Here is a 26,420-nt window from a genome sequence, read left to right on the forward strand (position 1 = left end):
GAAAGAAAACAGTTATCAGCTGAACATAACAGTATGTCACTGTGGACAGTAGCAGGTGACTCAACTGTGGTTTGTGAGCAGTAGGATTTCTCATTGCAGCCAATTCCATTGACGAAGTTCCATTAGTGATTTTATATATTGAGTTTTAATCTCTTAATAATTCAGAAACAAAATTGATATCAGTAAAAACAATAACTAATTGATAGGTCTACCTTCACTTATTACATCTGAACTTTTATTTGATCCTCTCTCCTCATGAGGGAGAGAATATCTTAAAGATGTGGGTTTTTGGTAACGGAATTTCAATCCACAAGGCAATGTTGGTATGGGTCTTCAACATCAACGTGTTTTGATGTATTTCTAATACCTTTTAAGACATTCTGGTAGACATATTGGAGGAGATACCGAGGATCTTGACACTACTGGGATGACGGGCTCTTGCATTGTCCTCTGCTCCCGTGCCACCTTCAGTTCCAGCAGCTGTAGTTTACTCCGCAATACCCTGCTATGTTTCACTATATTGAATCACTAGGATATATTGGTATCACTCTGCAACAGAGGGATACATCCAAGGCGAGGATTTACAGATTCACTCCGGTGTACATCTGTGTCAAGGCTGGGGTCCGCCCCTATATATAGACCCCAAGGCCGCGACACACGTTCTTTTTTATTTTCTCGGCAGACGTTCATATGGTTTGAGGTACAAACTTCCTGAAGTTCGCTTGGTAAGTGTAATATGTGTAAATGTATTAAGAATAATAAGTGTATTAATATCTTGCGTGGAAGTAAACTCACTGGCTGTTTGAGGCTGGCCACATGGCAGTACCTCCGATTCACTTTTGAAGGGACAGCTTACGAATTTAGGATCTTCCCTTTGGGCTCTCCTTGGCACCCCGCACTTTCACAAAGTTCATGGATGCTGACCTGGCACCTCTCAAGTCCCGAGGATTGTTGATCCTCAATTATCTGGACGGTTGTCTGGACCCAGGTCCTGTCACACAGAGACATGCTCCTGACCCACATCGGCGGGTTGGGCATTACTGTAAACGACAAGAGTCATCTGACGCCAACCCAGAGGGTGGCCTTCATTGTCATGGAGCTGGACTCAGTCCTCATGAGCACGCCTGCCCTCCAGAAGGGTTCAGGCGAACTTATCTTGCCTCAACCACTTTTGGCAGGGGTGGGTAAAATCCGCCTTGACCTGCCAACGCCTGTTGGGCTTGCTGACGGTGGCCTTGTTGCTGATTCCCCTGGGCCTGCTTCAAATCTGGCCTCTTCAATGGTGGTTCATCTCACACCGGCTGCACCCGAAACGCCACCACACAGTGCCTCAGGGCATTGTTGAGGTGGCGCTGTCGCTCCTTTCTCTCAGGTGGGGTGGAGATGCTGACGTTGTGCCGCCGGAGCTGGTCAGCACAGACGGGCAAGGGCACCGGCTACAACCACAGCATGCCAGTTGCGCTGGCGATTGTTCTGCTCTTGGTGCACTGGTATTGAGATTGTGCCCGAGTCATGCATGGTGCAGTAAGTCCTCCAATACCTGCAGTCTGGTTTGGATGAGGGCTTGGCAGTCTCTACACTGAGGGTATTTGGCTGCTATATCTGCCTGCCATGTGTGAAATATGGACAGGCCAGTGGGGTGCCATCCCTTGGTCTCCAGTTTTATGAAGAGGGTTTGTCACCTGCGTCCAGCTAGGATCCTCTCAATGGTGAGCTGGGATCTGGATGTGGTCTTGGCAACTTTGGCAAAGCCTCCTTTGAACTGTTGGGAGTCTGCCACCCTGGAACCACCTCTCTATGAAGGTGGCTTTCTTGGTAGCGATTACTTCCATGAAGAGGGTGAGCTCCATGCTCTTTCGGTAAGTTCTGAGTGCTACCGGATGGACCCCGGTGGAAGAAGTATATCTCTTTGCCCCAACTCTTCCCCAACTCTTAATTTCTCCCGAAGGGTCTGTCAGACATCCCTTTTATCCTGTCTGCTTACGACCCTCTGACAGTGGCGGAGGGACACTGGCTTCTAACCGGAGGGCCTCCCTCCGGCATGCTGTGCCCTGTGCAGGCACTGGCTGCCTATGTGGAGCAGATATGGTCAGCGTGAACAACAGACCAGGTCTTTGTCTGCTACGGTAAGAGAGTCCTGATGCCTGGGCTATCAAAGCAGCGGCTCTCTCACTGGATCGTGGACACGATTACGACAGCATACCGCCTGGCTGGCAGGCCAGTGCTGGGATCTGTAGTGGCACAATCAACACGAGGTGTGGCTGTGTCCTGGGCTCTACTGAGAGGAGTGCCCCTCGCTGATATCTGTGCTGCGGCCAGCTGGGCTTCCTCTCGCACCTTTGCTAGGTACTATCGGGTAAATGTGGCACCTGCCTCTGTGGTTTCTACAGCAGTCCTCGGCGTAGCCGCCTCATCCCGGGACATTGCCGGGACCCCCCTTCCACATTGACGGCTCTTGCATCTCGATCCGGCGCTGGGACTTCGCCGCTGACTGGCCAGGTACTTCTAGCACAGACTAAATCGGGTACGGGTATACCAATATATTGGAGTGATCCAATATAGTGAAAAATAAAAGGTTATGTATGTAACCACAGTTATGTGAGCTATATGGGTTACTCCAATCCTCTACGGTGCTAGTGGCGCCTCAAATTATGTAGAGAACGTGTGTCGCTGCCATGGGGTATATTTATAGGGGCATACCCCAGCCGTACACTGGAATAAATCTGTAAATCCTCATCTCAGATGTATCCCTCTACCACGTAGTGATACCAATATATTGGAGTGATCCATATAGCTCACATAACCGTGGTTACATACGTAACCTTCGTTATTGGTTGGCATCATAGCTCAAAGGTGTAGCTAAATGAAAAATGGATGCGTGCTGTTCTTGGAAGTATGGTACTGCTTATTATGTTACACATCAAATCTCCTATGAGAAGTACTGTATCTTTCAAGCTGAGAGCAGACTTGTTTAGAAAAGTATAATTAATTTATTCCATCTACATTACCTCAGTAAGGTAAATATTAAACAGTCTTTGTTCTAGCCTAGGTTTATTGTCTCTCTAAAAACCAGTATTTACACAAGCCTGTTTTTAAATTAAAAGTTAATAAGGGGTATGTGATTAATTATCCTCTTACCCCAAGACACTTCACATGAGAACTATATTTCAGCTAAAGAATAGTTCCCAGACATCCCCTGCGTACTTCTCAAGCCACACTGCTATGATTTTCCCCTTTGTGGACACTCTTATGTCTAATAAGGCTAGTCAAGAAGGAGAAGCTCTTGTAACATAGTTTGCACTTGAAGGGCTTCTCCTTGGTGTGAACAGTCTGATGCCTCTTCACATAATTTGCATCAGCGAAGCGCTTCCCACACATGGGGCAGGCGTATGGCTTGTCTGCATCCGTCCTAATACTCTGCCTCCCACGTTGTGACCCAATGACACCAGAGGTAGAAGCAGGAGCCACTGCCCTCAGGTGGTTAGTGTTTGAGCTCCCTCCTTGACCTCTAGCCATTGGTTGGGTGTTGTTGGGATTGTGTGCTGTGTTATAAGCTAGATACCTCTTGTGATGAACACCCATTCTGACCCTGTCTGTATTGGTGGGGTAACCATGAAGTAACTGAGGAAGCCTAGATCCAGGTCCAGACCTTCTATGAAGCAAGTCACCAGGCATTAGATGAAACCCTGAAGGAGAAGACAGACCTGCTGATAGACTACCACCCAGGGTTTCTCCCACCACTCTCTGTGAAGGCTGAAGCCCAGGGTGACTTGCTCTGTTCATCATGGATACTGTGGTGTTTGTATCATAGGAACAGGAGGGTCTATCTCCATCAGCCCCAGGCCCTGTATCATCCCTGCACTGAGATTGTGAAGAGAAGGGTCTGGGCTGCAGACTGGATCCCTGATTGGAGCCTCTGTCTCTCTGATGACCACCAGGACTGAGGTTATTCAGTCCACCTGTCCACTGGTTGTGTTCTGTGTGGTGGAGTCTCTGTCCCTTGTGGTTCTGTCCTGGTTTCAACCCGGGAAGAAAGAGTGACGGCTCCGGACCCAGGGTTCTGATCCGGGGCCAGGGTTTGTGACCAGGCACCTCAGAAGTCCAGTCTCTCCCAAAAGCAACATCAGATATCAACTGGTCCTCATTGACTGCAGACTGTAAACACAAATTGAACAGAAGAACAAAGGTTTATATAAGAAACTCTTTGCTGTACATACAGAAACATGACATTATAAAATGGTAACCACAGTCAAACATCTCTAACACTGATTGAAATACTGTACCTAACAATATAGAGCCATTGGTGTTTATTATAAAAACAATTCCATATGCATTGATTCAATAATTAAGTATACTGTTTTGGTTCGACTGAGATAAAGGAAACTCAGTCCCTGCAATGATCCATAAATAACCAAGTCAGTCAGCTTTTTATTTAATTTCAACAAAATGATACGTGACAAGTAGAATCACTTTCTCACTATGGTAACACTTAACATTTTCTGTAAATCTGGTACCCTCGCAATGATAAAATTAATTTTAGAATACTATGGAAAAGGTTAAACATTACACTCAGTTTCACCACTTTATATCAAGTAAACATGAATTAAGGCACTATAATTTCCTCATTATAAAACACCAGCATCAAACAACAGGATAAGGTTGTAACTTTTCATTAGTGAAGAATTTTTATAGATACCATCTACTCTACCTCATCATACTCATTCTTTCCTCATTTCACCTCATCCAGTTCCCTATACCTCTAAAACCAAACTAATTGAGAACAAACCAACTAGTTCATGTCTCCCGTGTGGACCTTCAGGTGCATCTTCAGCTGGTGCTGGTTGGAGAACCTTTTCTCACACTGGGGGCAGCTGTAGGGTTTCTCCCCCGTGTGGACCCCATGGTGCCTCTTCAGGCTGGACGATTGGGAGAAACTGCCCTGGCACAGGTGGCAACCAAACGGTTTCTCCCCGGTGTGAATCCTCTGGTGACTCTTCACCTGTTGGGGGAAACTGAAGGCCTTCCCACAGGACGAACACGGGAACCGCCTCTCTGTGGCGCTGCCACCTTTACGGATTCTGTCTCTACTACTGTTATTTGTCAATGGGCTAATTAATGTTGAGGCACTGACATTGTCTGAGGACTGGTTTAACATTCGGAAAGTGTAGGGTGGACGAAGGCTAGGAAGTGTCTGTTTTGTCCCAGGGTCCATATTCCACTTGAAAGATCCCATAAAAGGCAGGCTGAAGGCAGCACCTGTTAGGGGGTTACTATAGAAGCAGGACCTAGCATCGCTAGCCCAGTCTGTGTCTGTTTTCTCAAGCCACATACCGACACCTCTCCGTCCCCGCAGACCAAATCGACGCCTCAACCTTGTCTCAGACTATCTGTTGTTATGGATACTAAGTTTGGTCGTTGTTTTGTGTTCGACTGTCTGTTTCTGGTTGTGGTTAACAGTGTTGTTCCCCAACCCAGAGTTGAGGACACTGACCTCAACTATGTCGTCACTGGTCCTGGCCTGCTCAGTGATGTTGTTCCCTGGAACCTTAGCTGCACCGATCGGGGTCTGGAAATCCAAGACGGCCGCCCAGTCTCCTCTGTTATCATCCAGCCAATCACCTAAAGGTTACAAAATAGACTTTACAAACATGGCAGAGAACTGTAGATAGTTTTGTTTTTTGTCAATTACCTGGTGAAGTTCATACATTGTGTGTTTTAGTATGTAAACATACATTGTACTGATTTCATTTTATGAATGATGAAAAAATAACCAGGTACATCACTATTCCCATTGAAGATCTACTACTGTATGTAGGCTATATGTATTTCTCTCTTACCTTGCTCCCCCATCTTTAGTCCACTCAGCAGATCAATGCTCTCTGGTCCGTCTTCTATCGTCTCCTCTTTGACTAGCAGCAGATCAGGCTTCCCATCCTCTATGACTACTGACTGTAAGAGATAGAGTGATAATGTTGGATCAAGAGATCTGATTTGAGCACCCACCTATGGAGCATCTTCTGATTGGGCAATGAGGGATTGATGTGATACTACACAAACGTGTTAGTTGAATTGATTACTTGACACTCTTTATTGGTTTGATAATTAAAAGGCATGGTCCCACACTTAAGGCAAAATTAATAAAGACCTGGGTCCTTATCAATAAACAGTCTCAGAGTATTGATCGAGAATCAGGTCCCACTTGTCTATATAATCTTAGTCATTATGATCTAAAAGGCTAAACTAATCCTAGATCAGAAATCCTACTCTGAAAGGCTTTGTGGATACAGGCACTGACCTAATAACATTCAAACTCGTTTACTGTGGGCTTACCTCTGTGAGACTGTGTGTTGTCCTGTGCTGCTCAGCTGGGGGTTCAGGAGGAGGTGTAGTCTGGCTGTCTTCCATGACAATGGTCACCTCAGGGGTTTCCAGACCCTCCTCACACCCCTCCTCCTTAACCAGCAGCACCTCTGGACCCTCCTCCTAGAAGAGACAACTTATACAGATTACATACATACACTCCCTCAGGTATGTACATGTACACACAGATAAAACACACTTTCAATATGGAGGGTTTACCCATCCCCACTATGTTTGAGTCCTATACTGTGGTTACAGAATTACTTCATTGTTGTTAAACCCATCACGGGGGACATACAGTACCAGTCAAAAGTTTGGACATACCTACTCATTCAATGGTTTTTATTTATTTTTTACTATTTTCTACGTTGTAGAATAATAGTGAGGACATCAACTATAAAGTAACACATGAAATCATGTAGTAACCAAAAGTGTTCAACAAATCTAAATATATTTTATATTTGAGATTCTTCAAAGTAGCCACACTTTGACTTGACAGTTTTGCACACTCTTGGCATTCTCTCAAGCAGCTTCATGAGGTAGTCAACTGGAATCCATTTCAATTAACAGGTGTGCCTTGTTAAAAGTTAATTTGTGCAATTTCTTTCCTCCTTAATGCATTTGAGCCAATCCGTTGTGTTGTGACAAGGTAGGGGGGGGGGGGGGGTATACAGAAGATAGCCCTATTTGGTAAAAGACCAAGTCCATATTGTGGACTTGGCAGTCCATCATTATTTTAAGACATTAAGGTCAGTCAATATGGAACATTTCAAGAACTTTGTACATTTCTTCAAGTGCAGTCGCAAAAACGAATCGAGCTATGATGAAATTGGCTCTCGTGAGGACCACCACAGGAAAGTAAGACCCAGAGTTACCTCTGCTACAGACGATAAGTTCATTAGAGTTACCAGCCTCAGAAATTACAGCCCAAATAAACGCATCAGAGTTCAAGTAACAGATACATCAACATCAACTGTTCAGAGGAGACTGCATGAATCCAGCCTTCATGACCAAGAAACCAATACTAAAGGACATCAATAAAAATAATTGCTTGGGCCAAGAAACACGAGCAATGGACATTAGACCGGTGGAAAGCTGTCCTTTGGTCTGATGAGTCCAAATTTCAGCTCTTTGTGTCCAACCGCTGTATCTTTGAGACGCAGTGTAGGTGGACGGATGATGTCTGCATGTGAGGTTCCCACTTAAGCATGGAGGAGGAGGTGTGATGGTGCTTTGCTGGTGACACTGTCAGTGATTTAATTAGAATTAAAAAGGCACACTTAATCAGCATGGCTACCACTGCATTCTGCATTCCAGGTGAAGCTGGTTGAGAGAATGCCAAGAGTGTGCAAAGCTGTCATCAAGGCAAAGGGTGGTTACTTTGAATAATCTAAAATAAATGTAGATGTATTTAACACTCTTGGTTACTATATGATTCCATGTGTTATTTCAAAGTTGTCTTCAATATTATTCAACAATGTAAAAAATAGTAAAAAATAGGGAAAACCCTTGAATGTGTGGGTGTGTCAACTTTTGACTGGTACTGTAAATATGGCAATGTGGGACAAGTCATCTGACAAACCTGACAAACTATTTTAACATGTACAATAGGTTTTTGTTAGTGTGTGGGTCTAGAGTCAATGAAAGTCTTAGAATAAAAAGTTAAATTTTTTGTTTATTAAACAAACAAGTGTTAAATACACCATATGAAAACCACACAACTCTCAACGAAATCAGCATGAACATGATAAACTGAATTATTTTTCTCACTAATTGCCTTGGGAAAGTTTGAACATCATATAGCCTACAAAGAACAAATAATATGAAAGACCTTTTAGGCTTAAATATCACACAATCTGTGGATCTTTTCTGCTGACATTTAAAATAATGCAGGGTTTGATCTAAAAGTCAGAAGATTGTGTGGAATGGTTACTTTATGTTATAGAGTGGAATGGTTTTTCTGCTGGTGTATCCTGAGATATCTCCTCTCTGAAAACCTCTTCCCACAGTGCGTACAGGCGAACGGCCTCTCTCCTGTGTGGACTTTCAGGTGCATCTTCAGATGGTCCTGGCGGGAGAACCTCTTCTCACACTGGGTACAGCTGTAGGGTTTCTCCCCTGTGTGGACCCTCTGGTGCCTCTCCACCTTCTGGAGGCAACTGAAGCCTTTGTTACAGAACATGCAGAGGAACCGTTTCTCTTTACTATTGCCTGATGTGGCTCCCACTCCCTGAGCCGTGACTCTAGTCCTGTCGTTTGAGTTCAATACCTGATCGAAAAGGACGTGGCTGTGTGAATCGGAAGGCCCCATCGATGTGGACACTGGGTCGTGATCCCCGAACAAGTGTAAAGGGGAGTGGGTGGTGATATTTAGATCAGTCTCTAAGCTTTCCCTGTAATCTAAGAAATCTCTGCCCTGTGAGTGTCCATCTCCAAGGTGACTATCTGCATTCCATGTGGGAGGAGCGTCGCCCTCCACTTTCACTGTCACTTCATCTACCACTATAACCTCCCCTTCCTTATCTAGGTGCCCTTCAGAGTATACACTACTACCGTACTGGTTCCACTCCCCTCTAGACAGATCAGTCTGTGTCTCTAAACCCAAGGGCATGTTGTCAGGGTCCATTTCTGTAGCGTAAGAATAAGACGGATCATCACCGCCAGTGTCTAACACATCACTATCACCACGGGAATGAACCATCCTCTGGCTCTGGTGAAATACCGGTAAGAACTCTGAGCCGGGAGCAGGAGGACAGCCCAATCTCCCCAGCCCCAGTCTCTCTGGGTCTGATCTGTGGTCAGATCCTGTGTTTAAGAGCCTGTGTGTTACAGTTAAAGTCTTGGTCTCTGACTTGAGGACGGCGTTCTGCGTTCCACTGACCTCCGTGATGCTGCGTCGGGTCCTGGGCGGTGCTGGGGCGGTGGTGGGGTCCTCTGTGGCTACAGGGGGTGCTCCAACTACTCCAGTCTGGATGTCTCTGCTGTGCCATGGATCCTCCTCTCCTTCAGACCTCTCCTGCTTGACCCCAGGACCTGTAGCCTCTGCATCTGCAGACTGACACAAGGATATCAATGTTGTAGGGAAGTCTCACAAGCTCCCCTATGGCAGATAAATGAGGATGTACATGTAAGCAAGTGAAAAGTTGAGGGGAGCCTTACTGACAAACAGGCCACATTTGATTTCCAAAGTAACTGTAATTTGTAATGAAACACTTTTACACTAACCTCTATTACAATAACATGCTGGTTTGAGGTTGCACCACCCTCATCAACAGTGATTGGTTGGTCATCTCTCCATGTATTGTGTCCCGCTGGCTTCACAAAGCTCCTTTGGCCTCCAGTGGGATGTCCTTCACCTGACAGTGATTGAGGTGGTTAGGTTAACTACTGTCAATGCTATACTGTACACTATTAACAATGCCTACAATTGTCAAGGATGTAAGGTAACACTTCTCATAACTTCCTGGTAAACCATTTATTGTATTGACCAATATATTATGCATAATTGTTTTTGAGTAAATAGTCAATGCATTAAATCAGTGTTTAGAATATGATAGTCGCTTTGCGCAAGATTGCTAAGTAATCAGATGAATTACTGCATACAATCCGAAAATTAACCAAGAACCAATTATGGGTAACATCTTAACAGATGGTAACAGGGCGTCAGGCACTGGGCTATTTTTTTATCCGCGACAGGCCAAGCAGCAAAACGTACCTCTTGCCATTCCTCTGTATCTGTCGAGGATCTTGACACTACTGGGACGACTGGCGACGACGCGCTCTCGCATTGTCCTCTCTGCGCGCTCACGTGCCACCTTCAGTTCTAGTAGTTTCCTCCGCAATGTCCTGTTTTCTTTCCGGCTTTGAGTTATTTCTAAACGAAACACTGCATAGTCGTCGTCTACGAGTTTACAGATCTCTGCCACGGCTGCATTCGCTAGCACCTCCATGATGGAGGCTATTTGAGTGTGAAAAACCATACAGTTAGCCATTGTTAGCAAGTTAGCTAGCGTTACCTTGCTAACATCTATCAACCTCGTTCTGTCTCTAGAGCGAATTAAACATCACATGGGATAAGTATTCGATGCTGTGCAGTTAAATGAGTCATATTATGAGTTACAGGTTGTTAATAAACGTCTAAATAACAACAAAAACGCTAACGTGGAAATTGTTTCTTGGTCACTGTTCACTTCCCTTTCTTCTTCGTATGCGTTTCCGGTAGGCTAGAAGCTGCGTGGCATAACCTATTGCTGCTGCCTTTTACAGATCGGAGTGTGAATTGCACATTTTGTCACAAATTCGGGGGGCACACCAATTGCACCATCCAACCCTACACAAACACTGAGTGTACAAAACATTAGGAACACCTTCCTAATATTGAGTTGCATCCCCCTGGGCCCTCAGAGCAGCCTCAATTAGTTGGTTATGGACTACAAGGGTTTGAAAACATCCCACAGGCATCCTGGCCCATGTTGATTCCAATGCTTCCAACATTTGTGTCAAGTTGGCTGGATGTCGTTTGGGTGGTGGACCATTCTTGATTCCCATGGTTAACTGTGGAGCGTGAACAACCCAGCAGTGTTCTTGACACACTCAAACCGGTGTGCCTGGCACCTACTAACATACCCTGTTCAAAGACACATCTTTTGTGTTGCCCATTCACCCTCTGAATGGCACACAAAAATGTCTCAAGGATTAAAAATCCTTCTTTAACCTGTCTCCTCCCCTTCATCGACACTGATTTTGGATCTGCAGGTGGTGACAACAGACCACTTCTCAGTTCCGATGCTTCCTGGCTGATGTTTTGGTCACTTTTGAATGCTGGTGGTGTTTTCACTCTAGTGGTAGCATGAGACGGAGTCTAGATCCCACACAAGTGGCTCAGGTAGTGCAGCTCATCCAGGATGGCACATGAGAGCTGAGGCAAGAAGGTTTGCTGTGTCTGTCAGAGTAGTGTCCAGAGCATGGAGGTGCAGGAGACAGGCCAGTACATCAGGAGATGTGAAGGAGGCCGTATGAGGGCAACAACCCAGCAGCAGGACCGCTACCTCTGCCTTTGTGCAAGGAGGAGCAGGAGGAGCACTGCCAGAGCCCTGCAAAATGACCTCCAGCAGGCCACAAATGTGCATGTGTCTGCTCAAACGGTCAGAAACAGACTCCATGAGGGTGGTATGAGGGCCCGACGTCCACAGGTGGGGGTTGTGCTTACAGCCCAACACCGTGCAGGACATTTGGCATTTGCCAGAGAACACCAAGATTGGCAAATTTGCTACTGGCGCCCTGTGCTCTTCACAGATGAAAGCAGGTTCACACTGAGCACGTGACAGACGTGACAGAGTCTGGAGACGCCGTGGAGAACGCTCTGCTGCCTGCAACATCCTCCAGCATGACCGGTTTGGCGGTGGGTCAGTCATGGTGTGGGGTGGCATTTCTTTGGGGGGGCCACACAGCCCTCCAAGTGCTCGCCAGAGGTAGCCTGACTGCCATTGGGTACCGAGATGAGATCCTCAGACCCCTTGTGAGACCATATGCTGGTGCGGTTGGCCCTGGGTTCCTCCTGCTGCAGGAAAATGTGGCTGGAGTGTGTCAGCAGTTCCTGCAAGAGGAAGGCATTGATGCTATGGACTGGCCCGCCTGTTCCCCAGACCTGAATCCAATTGAGCACATCTGGGACATCATGTCTCGCTCCATCCACCAACGCCACGTTGCACCACAGACTGTCCAGGAGGTGGCGGATGCTTTAGTTCAGGTCAGGGAGGAGATCCCTCAGGAGACCATCCGCCGCCTCATCAGGAGCATGCCCAGGCATTGTAGGGAGGGCATACAGGCACGTGGAGGCCACACACACGACTGAGTCTCATTTTGACTTGTTTTAAGGACATTACATCAAAGTTGGATCAGCCTGTAGTGTGGTTTTCCACTTTAATTTTGAGTGTGACTCCAAATCCAGACCTCCATGGGTTGATAAATTTGATTTCCATTGATCATTTTTGTGTGATTTTGTTGTCAGCACATTCAACTATGTAAAGAAAAAAGTATTTAATATGAATATTTCATTCATTCAGATCTAGGATGTGTTATTTTAGTGTTCCCTTTATTTTGTTTGAGCAGTGTATTTTAAAACATGGTGGTGGCTGCATCATGTTATGGGTATGCTTGTCATCAGCAAGGGACTTTTTTTCTTAGGATAAAAAGAAACGGAATAAAGCTAAGCACAGGAAAATCCTAGAGGAAGACCTGGTTCAGTCTGCATTCCAACACACTGGGAGACAAATTCACCTTTCAGCAGGACAATAACCTAAAACACAAGGCCAAATACACACAGGAGTTGCTTACCAAGATGACATTGAATGTTCCTGAGTGGCCTAGTTACAGTTTTGACTTAAATCAGCTTGAAAATATATAGCAAGACTTCAAAATGGCTGTCTAGCTATGATCAACAACCAACTTGAATAAAAACAAAATGTTAACAATGTGCAAATATTGTACAATTCAGGTGTGCAAAACTCCAGAAAGACTCACAGCTGTAATCGCCGCCAAAGGTGATTTTAACATATATTGACTTGTGGGTATATTTCTGTATGTCATTTTCAATACATTTTCTGACATTTCTAAAAACACTGCATTAATTCAAGAGATATTCATTTTTTATGAAGGCACTATTCTTCAAATAATCAATAAAAGCTTTCTTGCATTTTCAATATTATCCTCAGTAGAATTCAGAGCCATTATCCCCAGGAAAATTCAGAGGCAGATCATATGGTTGAATTCAAATATACTGATAAATTTAAAAAAATTGGAAATGTGTTTCTGGAAAAGAATATATATATTTTTTAATTATATCATTGATAGTAATGGGAATTTTACACTGTGCACAATTGTATGGGAAAATATTTACTATCAGGTACTGGCAGCAATTCCAACAGAATGGAAGAAAAAGTTAAGGGAAAGGAAAGAGAAACTGTTTGTAGATCTCATATTAAATTTCACAGATGGTTAACTAGAGATACAATCAATAAAGACAAGTACCATTTTAATTTGAAAAAACAACAAATTTGATGCCTTCCCACACAATTTCAACTCTTACTGGGGGAAGCATTTATAGAACATTAGACTCCACAATCTGAATGTTTCAGTTGAAGATATTGTAAATATTTTTGGCTAATAATACTAATAAGATGTTACAAATATTGGGCATCGAAGAATCCCCTTTCTGCCGTTTTTGTCGTGTGGAAGTGGAAGATTTCTTACATATTTTCTGGTATTGCCACATAGGTGTTAACTTTTGGACAAAAGTACAAGAGTGGTTACTCCCTGTTTTACACGATTTTGTTATTTTTCCACAAACAGTAAAATTGCCTGCTGCTGGGGTAGGTTTCCATTTTTAAAACTCAGAAAACAAATATGTTAGTATTGGACTCTTTCAACCTAATTGTCAAAAACTATTATTCACTAGATTGCAAAAGAAAATGTGAGGTCTCCAGATTTGACTGATAAGTGGGACCAAATAACACATCAAGAAGGATGGGCCTTGATTTCATATACAAACGAAAGGTGCTCCTGATTGCCAGTAATATGACAATTCTATTTGTTTAGTTTTTGTTTGTTTGTTGAGTTGTATTCATTGTTTGTTTTTTTGTATGTGATTCCTGTTTATGTCCTTTTCTAGTTTAAGGTAATTGCTTCTTTGCTTTTGTGTGTCCACCACACCGAGGTAGTGGACTGAAGAGGGTTGGGTGGTCTGGGAGAGATGTGGCTGGTAGTCTGGGTGACCATGAACCTTTAGCTCCCACTTCCCTATTGTGGGATGGTTATTTGTAACATCGGTCAATGATATTACATGCCTACGATTGAAACAAATAAAAGGAAAGAAAAAACCCCAAAAGAAAAAGGACGGCTCCTTGAAATTTAAAAAAATATATATTTAGAATAATAAATAGTTACATAATAAAAAATAGTTTAGTTCCCCTAAATGTGGGACGGTGGGTAAAACTTTTTTTTTTTTAAATAAGTCTAGTCCATCTCAAACACTGTGATTCAAGTACCTAACAATATGGAGCCATTGGAGTTAATAATAAAAAAGGTTTTCCATATGTGTTGATTCATGAATGAAGTATAATGTTTTGGTCAGAGTGAGATAAAGGCAACTCAGTCCTTAAAATTATACAAAAATAACCAAGTCAGTCAGTACAGAGTCAATTTTGAATTTAATTTCAACAAAATGGTCATACACTCACATAACATGAAGTACAGTACTTATATTGAACAAAATGATACGTGACAAGTAGAATAACTTGTCTCACTATGGTACATTTTTCTGTAACTCTAGTACCCTCGCTTTGATAAAATTCATTTGAGAAAACTTTGGAAAAGGTTCAACATTACCTTTCACATATTTTCAATACTTTATACCAGTGAAGAGTTTTTAGACACCTTCACACCAACCATCACCATATCATCTACCCTGCCTCATCATACTCATTATTTCCTCGGTTCAGTTATTCCAGTTCACTACTACATCCAAAACAAACAGAATTAACTACAAACTAACTAGTACTACATATACATATGCAAACTAACTAGTATTACATATACATGGGCTGTTTGCATTTTCTGCTGGAATGACCTTACTGAAGAGCTCAGTGACTTTCAATGTGGCGCCGTCACAGGATGCCACCTTTCCAACAAGTCAGTTTGTCAAATTTCTGCCCTGTTACAGCTGCACCGGTCAACTGTAAATGCTGTTATTTTGAAGTGGAAACGTCTAGTAGGAACAATGCCTCAGCCGCGAAGTAGTAGGCCGCACAAGATCACAGAACTGAAATAGGTTTCTATGGCCAAGCAGCCACACACAAGCCTAAGAGCACCATGCGCAATGACAAATGTTGGCTGGAATGGTGTAGAGCTGCCCGCCATTGGACTCTGGAGCAGAGGAAACGCATTCTCTGGTTTGATGAATCACGCTTCACAATCTGGCAGTCTTAACGCTACAGCATGCAATAATATTCTAAACGATTCTGTGCATCCAAGTCTGTGACAACAGTTTGGGGAAGGCCCTTTCCTGTTTCAGCATGACAACGCCCCTGTGCACCAAGTGAGGTCCATACACAAATGGTTTGTTGAGATCGGTGTGGAAGAACTTGTCTGGCCTGCACAGAGCCCTGACCTCAACCCCATCTTACACCTTTGGGATGAATTGGAACGCCGATTGCGAGCCAGGCCTAATTGCCCAACATCAGTGCCCGATCTCACTAATAATTTTGTGGTTGAATGGAAGGAAGTCCCTGCAGCAATGTTCCAACATGTAGTGGAAAGCCTTCCCAGAAGAGTGGAGGCTGTTATAGCAGCAAAGGGGATACCAATATTAATGCCCATGATTTTGGAATGAGATGTTCGACGAGCAGGTGTCCACATACTTTTGGTCGTGTCAGCTAATGAATGGTTCCCAGATATCCCCTGTGTAAAACTCAAGCCACACTGCTACGATTTCTCTCCTTTGTGGACACTCCTATGTCTGGTAAGGTTAGTCAGGAAGGAGAAGCTCTTGTGACATAGTTTGCACTTGAAGGGCCTCTCCTTGGTGTGAACGGTCTGGTGCTTCTTCACATAGGTCGCCTCAGTAAAGCGCTTCCCACACGTGGGGCAGGCGTACGGCTTGTCTGCGTCTGTCCTAATGCTCAGCCCCCCACGTTGTGACCCAATGACACCAGCGGAGGTAGAAGCAGGAGCCACCGTCCTCAGGTGGTTAGTCTTTGAGCTCCCTCCTTGACCTCTTGTCATTGTTTGGGTGTTGTTGGGATTGTGTGCTGTGTTATAAGCAAGGTAAATCTTGTGGTGAACGCCCATCCTTACCCTGTCTGTATTGGTGGGGTAACCATGAGGTAACTTAGGAAGGATAGACCCAGGCCCAGGACTTCTATGAACCCAGTCACCAGGCATTCGACGAGACCCTGAAGAAGACAGACTTCCTGAAAGACAATCACCAGGGGGGTCGCCCACCACCTTCTGTGATGGCTGAAGCCCAGGGTGACCTGCATTGTTCATCATGGAAACTGTGGTGTTTGTATCATAGGAACAGGAGGGTCTGTCTCTATCATCCCCAGGTCCTGCTCCTTCCCTGCACTGAGACTGTGAAGAGAAGGGTCTGGGCTGCAGACTGGATCCCTGATTGGAGCCTCTGTCTCTCTGATGACCACCAGGACTGAGGTTGTTCAGTCCCCCTGTCCACTGGTTGTGTTCTGTGTGGTGGTGGAGTCTCTGTCCCTCACGGTTGGGTGCTGGTTCTGACTTGGGAAGGAAGCTTGACAGCTCCTGATCCACTGTCCTGATCTGAGGCCAGGGTTTGTGTCCAGCCGCCTCAGAGGTCCAGTCTCTCCCGCCAGCAACACCTGATATCTGCAGGTCTTCATGGACTACAGACTGTAAACACAAATTGTACAGAAGAACATATAAAGGTTTATATGAGTAACAATTTGCTGTACACACATGTGCTCAGCTCAAATGTCATGTTAAGCAACAGAGGCCAGAACAAATGGATGCTTTGCACCTGCAGCCTTCATCAGCGACACCCGCAGAACTTTTGTCACTATGAACATTTGAGCTGCGCACACCCATTTCTCTTTTTATGATAATAAAACATGAACCATTAGAACAAGCTCCCCAAGGAGCGAAAAGATGCAGAAACAAATCTATGGACATTTGATTTGGAATGTACTACACTCCGTCGACAATAAAGCAGAGGGTCCCCGGTTTGCGTCCGGCGAGGAGACGGACGGAAGCTATACTGTTAAAAATGGCTTTCGACCTTCGCCTCTCCCGAGTCTGTAGGAGAGTTGCAGCGATGGGACAAGACTAACTACCAATTGGATGTCACAAAATTGGGGAGAATAAGCTGTAAATGTACAACAACAAAAATGGGTGCACAAATATCTCAGTGACCTAGCAGCCAGTCTGGAATTCAGCCAGCTCCAATTAAAATACCTGATCAAAGACAACCTACAGCTCAAAGGTAATGTCAAAACATTCACAACTACTGTTAATTCATTATCAAGTGACAAAATGCTCAAATAAATGTTATTTCTCTAGAGTTTAAGACTGGGGGGTTATTATTGTTCTAAAATGGTCATACCGTGGATTATTTAGCTATTTGATTTTGAATTTGTAGGTCTAAAAATAGATATACAGTACCAGTCAAGTTTGGACACACCTACTCATTCGAATATATATATTTTTTTTTTGTTGCTATTTTCTACATTGTAAAATAATAATGAAGACATCAAAACTATGAAATAACACATATGGAATCATGTAGTAACCAAATAAGTGTTAAACAAATCAAAATATATTTTAGATTCTTCAAAGTAGCCAACCTTTGCCTTGATGACAGCTTTGCACACTCTTGGCATTCTCTCAACCAGCTTCACCTGGAATGCTTTTCATATACTGAGCACTTGTTGGCTGCTTTTCTTTCATTCTGAGGTTCAACTCATCCAATACCATCTCAATTGGGTTGAGGTTGGTGATTATGGAGGCTATCTGATGCAGCACTCCATCATTCTACTTCATGGTCAAATAGCCCTTACACAGCCTAGAGGTGTGTTGGATCATTGTCCTGTTGAAAAACAAAAGATAGTCCCACGAAGTGCAAACCAGATGGAGTGGTGTATCGCTGCAGAATGCTGTGGTAGCCATGCTGGTTAAGTCTGCTTTGAATTCTAAACAAATCACAGACACTTCCACCACTTCACGGTGGGAACCACACATGCAGAGATCATCCATTCACCTACGCTGCGTCTCACAAAGACGCGGTGGTTGGAACCAAAAATCTCAAATTTGGACTTATCAGACCAACTGACAGATTTCCACCGGTCTAATTTCCATTGATCATGTTTCTTGGCCCAAGCAAGTCTCTTCTTCTTATTGGTGTCCTTTAGTAGTAGTTTCTTTGCAGTAATTTGACCATGAAGGCCTGATTTCATGCAGTCTCATCTGAACAGTTGATGTTGAGATGTGACTGTTACTTGAACTCTGTGAAGCATTTATTTGAGCTGCAATTTCTGAGACTCGTATCTCTAATGAACTTATCCTCTGCAGCAGAGAACTCTGGGTCTTCCATTCCTGTGGCGGTCCTCATGAACCAGTTTCATTATAGAGCTTGATGGTTTTTGCGACTGCACTTTCAAAGTTCTTAATTCTCCAGATTGACTGACCTTCATGTCCTAAACTAATGGTGGACTGTCGTTCTCTTTGCTTATTTGAGCTGTTCTTGCCATAATATGGACTTGGTCTTTAACCAAATAGCGCTATCTTCTGTATACCACCCATAACTTGTCACAACACAACTGATTGGCTCAAATGCATTAAGAAGGAAATTAATTCCACAAATTAACTTTTAACAAGGCACACCTGTTAATTGAAATGCATTCCAGGTGACTTCCTCATGAAGCTGGTTGAGAGAATGCCAAGTGTGCAAAGCTGTCATCAAGTAAAAGGGTGGCTACTTTGAAGAATCTCAAATATAAAATATGTTTTGATTTGTTTAACACTTTTTTTGTTACTACATGATTCCATGTGTGTTATTTCATAGTTTTGATGTCTTCACTATTATTCTACAATGTAGAAAATAGTGAAAATAAAGAAAAACCCTTGAATGAGTAGGTATGTCAACTTTTGACTGGTACTGTATATATTTGATCAAATATAGACTTTGGCCTTCAGTACCAGATCCCATGAAAACGCATTGAATAACACATTCAAAAATGGAAATAATAAATCAAAAGGAATCAAAAGGTTTTCAAGTGTGGTTTGTTTTATTTGTGCTTTTCTTTTACACATATTTAACCCCTTTTTTGTGGTAGACACAAAACTACCTCCATACTAACGTTAATTTAAAAAAACTGGTACCAGTTACATTCAGACGGGTCCCGTGACACTTGTGGGGATCGTAGAGCAAAACGGATAGTTTTCGTGATAGTCTCATCTTTCCATATTCGCTTTGTAGGCCAAAGCGTTCAGACACTACAGACGTTTTCATGAGAAGACCAATTTTCGGCAGGTCTCATGGTCTGACAAACACCACTGTAGCTTGGCCACCTTCCACCGCAGATACGGATGTGATGGATTGAGACTCAGCCTATGCCACAAAACAGATTTCTCTAGCTTAAACTGAAAGATTTTGATGGGAATTTTTAAGTGTTACTTATATTGACGCACTGGTGTATCAATAGAATCTAGGGGGATTTATTAGACCTACAGTCCCATTCGATGAGAGAGAACCTGGTTTTCACAGGTCTTTCTGAGAGTAATGATGGAAATATACAAACAAAACTATATATCCTAGCAGATGAGGTATTGAAAATTGCCAAATTCGGTCATAGGAGAAAAATAAAAAGTACCAGTTAAATCCAAGGGTAGACTATTACAAAGTACAAACTTTGGGCTTAATGACCAGTTTCCTAAAGAAAGAAATAACAGGTGGAAAACATCCTACCCAATGCTTAAATATGCAATGTGAAGCACTGGTTGCAAAAATTCTAATAGTTTGCCTAATTTCAGTTTATGTGACAAAACAAGAAATCAGTGTAGAGAATCATTGTACTATCTAAACCAATGTGAAATATCTTTTCAACTGTCTGAAGCTGTTGCACAAAACCAAAAGTAAAAGATGCAAAAACTAAAATTCGCACGTAGAACAGATCTACCGCTTCTTAGACTTGCGTTCAATGAGATTGACAGATCTATAACGCACATTTCTATATAAATTTGATTGGGTCGCCCCAAAATATTACATATTGCAGCTTTAAGGAAGATAGACTTGGCTTGGTGCTTATATTGTTGTTGACAAGCTCTATATTAACGGCAAGCTATACTGAGATGAAAAGGATAGACCCTGGGGCTTTCTATGTGAATTTGGTCGGGTCACCCAAAAAGTTACACATTGCAGCTTAACAGAAATACAAATAGCATCCTGTGAGGGGTTGATCGCTGATGATGAGCTAGTAATGGCAATTAAGTCATTCCAAACTGGTAAATCTCCTGGCTTTGACGGTATACCAATTGAGGTGTACAGGGTATTTTTACAGAAAACTAAGAACCTTTGCTCACCTGCTTACATTTTTCCTTTGAACAGGGGGAATGATCAACAGCCCAAAGAGAGGGACTAATTACATTACTATTGAAGCAGGAAGCAAATGCCCATTATATAAGCCCTGTGCACCTCAAACTGAAGACCCCTGACTTTGTGCTGTGATACCCATATTCTATCAAGATGTTTAGCACTTAGAATGAAGAAAGTAATAAGCAAAGTGAGCAATCTGGCTTTTTTTAGGGTTGCTACTTTGTTAGGTTGCTACATACATCTAATGTTAATTTCTCTACCATAAGCCATCTGCAACGTCTGTTTAGAGAATTTGACAGTACAGGATCTCCACATCTGTCTTTTTTACCTGCGGGATCACCGGAGACCAGCCGATGAAACTGAGGAGTATTTCTGTCTGAATATAAAGCCCTTTTGTGGGGAAAAACTAAATTCTGATTGGCTGCACCTGGCTCCCCAGTAGGTGGGCCTATGCCCTCCCAGGCCCACCCATGGCTGTGCCCCTGCCCAGTCTTCTGAAATCCATAGATTTGAGCATAATGAATTTATTTCAATTGACTGATGTTCTTATATGAACTGTAACTAAGTAAAATCATGAAGTTGTTGCGTTTATTTTTGTTCAGTATAGTAGGTCTGTGTATCAGTGGTATTACAACCAAAATGTCCTTATATGCAGATGATACAGCATTTGCCTTTCAGCCTCAACAATCATCACTAGATGATCATCTTGAAGATCTGAATTACTTTTCTAATTTATCGGGTCTGAAACCAAATCATGAGAAATATACCTTTTTGAGAGTGGGTTCCTTAAGAAAGTACAACTATCTTTTGCCCTGTTGTGTACCAATGAAGTGGAGCAATGGCCCAGTGGACATGCTTGGCATCCACATTCCAAAAGACTGAAGGATCTTGTAAAGGAGAACTTAGATGTGAAACTAGCCAATATTGACAAAATACTATTGCTGTGGAAAGGTAAAGCTTTGTCTTTATATGGCAGAGTGACCTTGAAAAACACCTTAATTGCCTCTGTTTATCTACAGTGCCTTCAGAAAGTATTCACACCCCTTTACAGCCTGGATTTTGTGTCACTGGACTACACACATTACCCTATAATGTCAAAGTGGAATTATGTTTTTAGAAATGTTTACAAATTAATAAAAAATAAAAACCTGAAATGTCTTGAGTCAATACAGTGGCAAGAAAAAGTATGTGAACCCTTTGGAATGACCTGGATTTATGCATAAATTGGTTATCAAATTTAATCTGATCTTCATCTAAGTTACAGCATCAGAAAAATATAGTGTGCTTAAACTAATAACACACAAATGATTGTATTTTTCTTGTCTAAATTGAATACATCATTTAAACAATCACAGTGTCGGTTGGAAAAGTATGTGAATAGGCTAATGACTTCTCTAAAAGCTAATTTAAGTCAGGAGTCAGCTGACCTGGAGTCCAATCAGTGAGACGAGATTGGAGATGTTGGTTAGAGCTGCCTTGCCCTATAAAATAATAATCTATACACCCAGTCACTACAAAGATACAGGTGTTCTTCCTAACTCAGTTGCCGGAGAAGAAGGAAACTGCTCAGGAATTATCAGGATAAAAAGAAAATTACGGAACGGAGCTAAGCACAGGCAAAGTCATGAATGAAGTATAATGTTTTGGTCAGACTGAGATAAAGGAAACTCAGTACCTAAAATGATACAAAAATAACCAAGTCAGTCAGCACAGAGTCAATTTTGAATTTAATTTCAACAAAATGGTCATATACTCACATAATGTGAAGTATAGTACTTTTATTGCACAAAACGATACGTGACAAGTTGAATAACTTGTCTCACTATGGTACACTTTTCTGTAAATCCAGTACCCTCGCTTTGATAAAATTCATTTGAGAAAACTTTGGAAAAGGTTCAACATTACCTTTCACATATTTTCAATACTTTATACCAGTGAAGAGTTTTTACAGACACCTTCACACCAACCATCACCATATCATCTACTCTGCCTCATCATACTCATTCTTTCCTCGGTTTACTTCATCCGGTTCACTTCATCCAGTTCACTACTACATCCAAAACCAACAGATTTAACTACAAACTAACTAATACTAGATTACATGTCACTATACATGGGCCGTGTGCATTTTCTGCTGGTGTATCCTGAGGTAGCTCCTCTCTGAGACCTCTTCCCACAATGCGTACAGGCGAATGGCCTCTCTCCCGTGTGGACTTTCAGGTGCATCTTCAGCTGGTGCTGGTGGGAGAACCTCTTCTCACACTGGGGCAACTGTAGGGTTTCTCCCCTGTGTGGACCCTCTGGTGTCTCTTTAGGTGACCAGCCTGAGCGAAGCACATTTGACAATGGGTACAACTGTAGGCTTTCTCCCCTGTGTGCATCCTCTGATGGATCTCCACCTGTTTGGGGAAACTGAAGGCTTTCCCGCAGAACAAACACGGGAAGCGCTTCTCTTTGCCACTGGATCTGCAGATAGAGTTACTGCTACTGTAATTTGTCAATGGGGTTGTGTAGTCATTTGGTGTTGAGGCACTGGCATTGTCGGAAGTCTGGTTTAACATTAGGAAAGTGTGAGGAGGATGAAGGCCAGGGAATGTCTGTGTTGTTGCAGGGTCCATGTTCCAGTTTATAGATCCTATAGAAGGCAGGCTGAAGGAAGCACCTATTAGGGGGTTAACCTGAGGCGCCACCAATGTCTCCGAATCACAATTATAGGAGCAGGACGGAGCATTGCTAGCCCAGTCTGTGTCTGTTGTTCTCTCCCCTCGCATACGGACACCTCCCTGTTCCCGCATACCAAATCTACACCTTGCCCTGGTCTCAGATGGTCTATTGTCATGGAGACTAAGTTTAGTTATTGTTTTGGGTTCAACAGTCTGTTTCTGGTTAACAGTGTTGTTCCCCAGCCCAGAGTTGAGAACACTGTCCCATCCACTGACCTCCACTATGTCGCCTCTGGTCCTGGCCTTCTCAGTGATGTCCCCTGGGCCCTTGATTGCACCCGTCTGGTTCTGGGAATCCAAGATGTCCACCCAGTCTCCCCTGTTAGCCTCCAGCCAACCACCTGCAAGAAGAGGTTAGAATAGACTTATAGTTAGTTTTTTTTGGTCAGTTACCAGGTCAAGTTCATACATTTATAATTTGAGTTTTTGTATGTAAACATAAGTTGTATTGATTTAATTGTATGAATGAAAAAAAGTAGCCAGGTGCATCACTATTTCAATGGAAGCTCTATCACTATATGTAGGCTGTATGTACACTGAGTATACAAAACATGCTCTTTCCTTGACATTGAGATGACAGACTAAGGATTTTTAAGTCTTGAGACAATTGAGACATGGTTTGTGTATGTCACTCTTGACAAAGGTGTTTTCCGCTAATGGAACATTCGCGCTTATAGCCTACTACCATGTGTGCAAATGCTGCGCTTATAATGTTTAAAAAATTGCCTAACATTTTAAGCTAAACATTCTGATTTGTTGCGTCAGCCACATTGGGTAAAAAAGTTTTTTTGATGTAAGTGGTTGTATTCATTTGGGATCTATCGCATCCCACAACTGTCCCAGACTATGTTTGGAATATTTATTTATTGCACAGAATAGGTTGGCTTTTGTACTATGGAGGATAGTAGATTGACAATGGCTAGTGCTTTTCGTTAGGCCTACTCATCTTGTTGGCTGACGAAAAATAAATGTGGACAGTTCTTCAAATATGTTCAATATGCACCTCGGAATTGGATAAGGACACGCGCAGTTGCGTCCCCGATGTGTCTATCTTCACTTGTAGCCTGTGAGAAAGACCCGATCACTTGAAGGAGCAGGCAGCACTCAGGGAGAAGGGCACAATGGCCACTGGCCGCAAAATGCATGGATTTTTTTAGGGTGCATTACGGCCATACAAAGGGGTTGCCGCAGTAAAATTCTAGGCATTATCAAGTGCTTGTCATATTGTGAATGAGTGACTGATGTAGTGTGTACAGTCTGCGTAAAAAACTAAGCAGAGCTCATGCCTTTCAAGCTATTTTTTTTCAAATAATCATTAAGAGTCGCATCCTGCAGCCTTACAATGTATTACAAATCAAAACATATAGCCCACCGTTTGTATCACAACTAAAGTTACATTAATAACGATAAATTAAGCATATAGGAGTACCTATTTCTTTGTTAACCACTCAACACAGAATAGCCGCATGTGTGCACTCCCTCAAAAATATCCTTTCTATTTTATTCAGCTTTGTTCAATTGTATTCTTCATACTAGAAAATAATGCCACGGAATTCTAAGCAAATCTTGTCTGCTAAATGAACTAGTGTAGCCCACAGCCATTTGGCATTGCCAGAACAGGACCTGACATAAGGACAACTCAAGGGTACGCTATTCTGTTCTTCTGTGTCACGTTCTGACCTTTATTTCTGTTGTTTTGTCATTATTTAGTATGGTCAGGGCATGAGTTGGGGTGGGCAGTCTATGTTTGTTTTTCTATTATTTTGGGATTTCTATGTTTCGGCCTAGTATGGTTCTCAATCAGAGGCAGGAATCATTAGTTGTCTCTGATTGAGAATCAAAGTTAGGTAGCCTGGGTTTCACTGTTTGTTTGTGGGTGTTTGTTTCCGTATCTGTGTTTTTCGTTCGTTCCACGTTTATTGTTTTTGTATTCAGTTGTTGTTTTTTTGTATTCAGTTGTCCTTTACATTCTGAAATAGACTACATTTTCTTCATATCATGCCTCTTTAGACCTGTTTAAAATAAATAATGGATTTATTGTGATGGTGTAGGCTCTATTAAATGGATTTATTATACTTTTTAAAATGTAGATGTAGGCAATGTGTTGTAGCCAGGAGATGCTAAATATGTTTATGTTAATTAACGGTCAATTACCGTGAGACAGACAGTTATTTGCTTGGCAATTACCAACTGACAAAATTTTACGACCACCACAGCCTTAGCCAGGCACACTGGTTTGTGTCAAGAACTGCAACGCTGATAGGTTTTTCACACTCAACAGTTTCCCGTGTGTATCAAGAATGGCCCCACACAAAAGACATCCAACCAACTTGACACAACTGTGTGAAGCATTGGAGTCAACATGGGCCAGCATCCCTGTGGAACGCTTTCAATACTTTGTAGAGTCCATGCCCTGACGAATTGAGGCTGTTCTGAGTGGGGAGGGTGCAACTCAATATTAGGAAGGTGTTCTTAATGTTTGGTACTCTCAGTGCATTTCTCCCTTACCTTGCTCCCCCATCTTTAGTCCACTCAAAAGGTCAATGCTCTCTGGTCCATCTTCTATTGTCTCCTCTTTGACTAGCAACAGATCAAGATTCCCATCCTCCATGTCTACTGACTGTAAGATACAGAGTGAGAGGATGTTGGATCAAGAAATCTGATATGGAGCATCTTCTGATTGGGCAATGAGGTACTGCTATTAATACTATGCAAGTGTGTTAGTTGATTTGATTACTTGACACTCTTTAATGTTTTGAGAATTCAAAGGCATGGTCCCACACTTAAGACACAATTAATTAATCAAGACCTGGGCCCGTATCCACAAAGAGTCTGAGTAAGAGTGCTGATCTAGGATCTTTCCATATAATCTTATTCATTATGATCTAAAAGGCTAAACTTATCCTAAATCAGCACTCCAACTCTGAGAGGCTTTGTGGATACAGACCCTGACCTAATAACATTCAGACAGTAGTTCACAGTGGGTTTACCTCAGTGAGACTGTGTTTGGTCCTGTGCTGCTCAGCTGGTTCCTCTGTGGATTCAGGAGGAGGTGTAGTCTGGTTGTCCTCCATGACCATGGAACCCTCAGGGTTCCCCAGACCCTCCTCACACCCCTCCTCCTTCACCAGCAGCACCTCTGGACCCTCCTCCTCCTGGAAGAGAGAGGTGATACAGACATTCACTCCCTCAGGTACATACACACACAAGATAATAAACAC

General features: G+C 42.9%; 1 protein-coding gene across 1 annotated transcript in view; it reads right to left on the reverse strand.

The window, feature by feature from the left end:
- Nucleotides 1-8,017: 8,017 nt before the first annotated feature.
- LOC135508566 (uncharacterized) overlaps nucleotides 8,018-26,420 on the reverse strand; it is a 29,163-nt gene continuing 10,760 nt past the window's right edge. The window contains exons 4-10 of the mRNA XM_064928843.1: nucleotides 26,190-26,354; nucleotides 25,708-25,819; nucleotides 22,716-23,540; nucleotides 15,845-16,772; nucleotides 10,076-10,407; nucleotides 9,586-9,716; nucleotides 8,018-9,415 (exon numbers count right to left, since the gene is read on the reverse strand). Of these exons, the coding sequence (XP_064784915.1) occupies nucleotides 8,300-9,415; nucleotides 9,586-9,716; nucleotides 10,076-10,407; nucleotides 15,845-16,772; nucleotides 22,716-23,540; nucleotides 25,708-25,819; nucleotides 26,190-26,354 (3,609 nt within the window). The 3' untranslated portion in view covers nucleotides 8,018-8,299. The remainder of the gene's footprint in view (nucleotides 9,416-9,585; nucleotides 9,717-10,075; nucleotides 10,408-15,844; nucleotides 16,773-22,715; nucleotides 23,541-25,707; nucleotides 25,820-26,189; nucleotides 26,355-26,420) is intronic.

This window comes from Oncorhynchus masou, chromosome 21, assembly GCF_036934945.1.
Source record: "Oncorhynchus masou masou isolate Uvic2021 chromosome 21, UVic_Omas_1.1, whole genome shotgun sequence".
Classification (NCBI taxonomy): domain Eukaryota; kingdom Metazoa; phylum Chordata; class Actinopteri; order Salmoniformes; family Salmonidae; genus Oncorhynchus; species Oncorhynchus masou.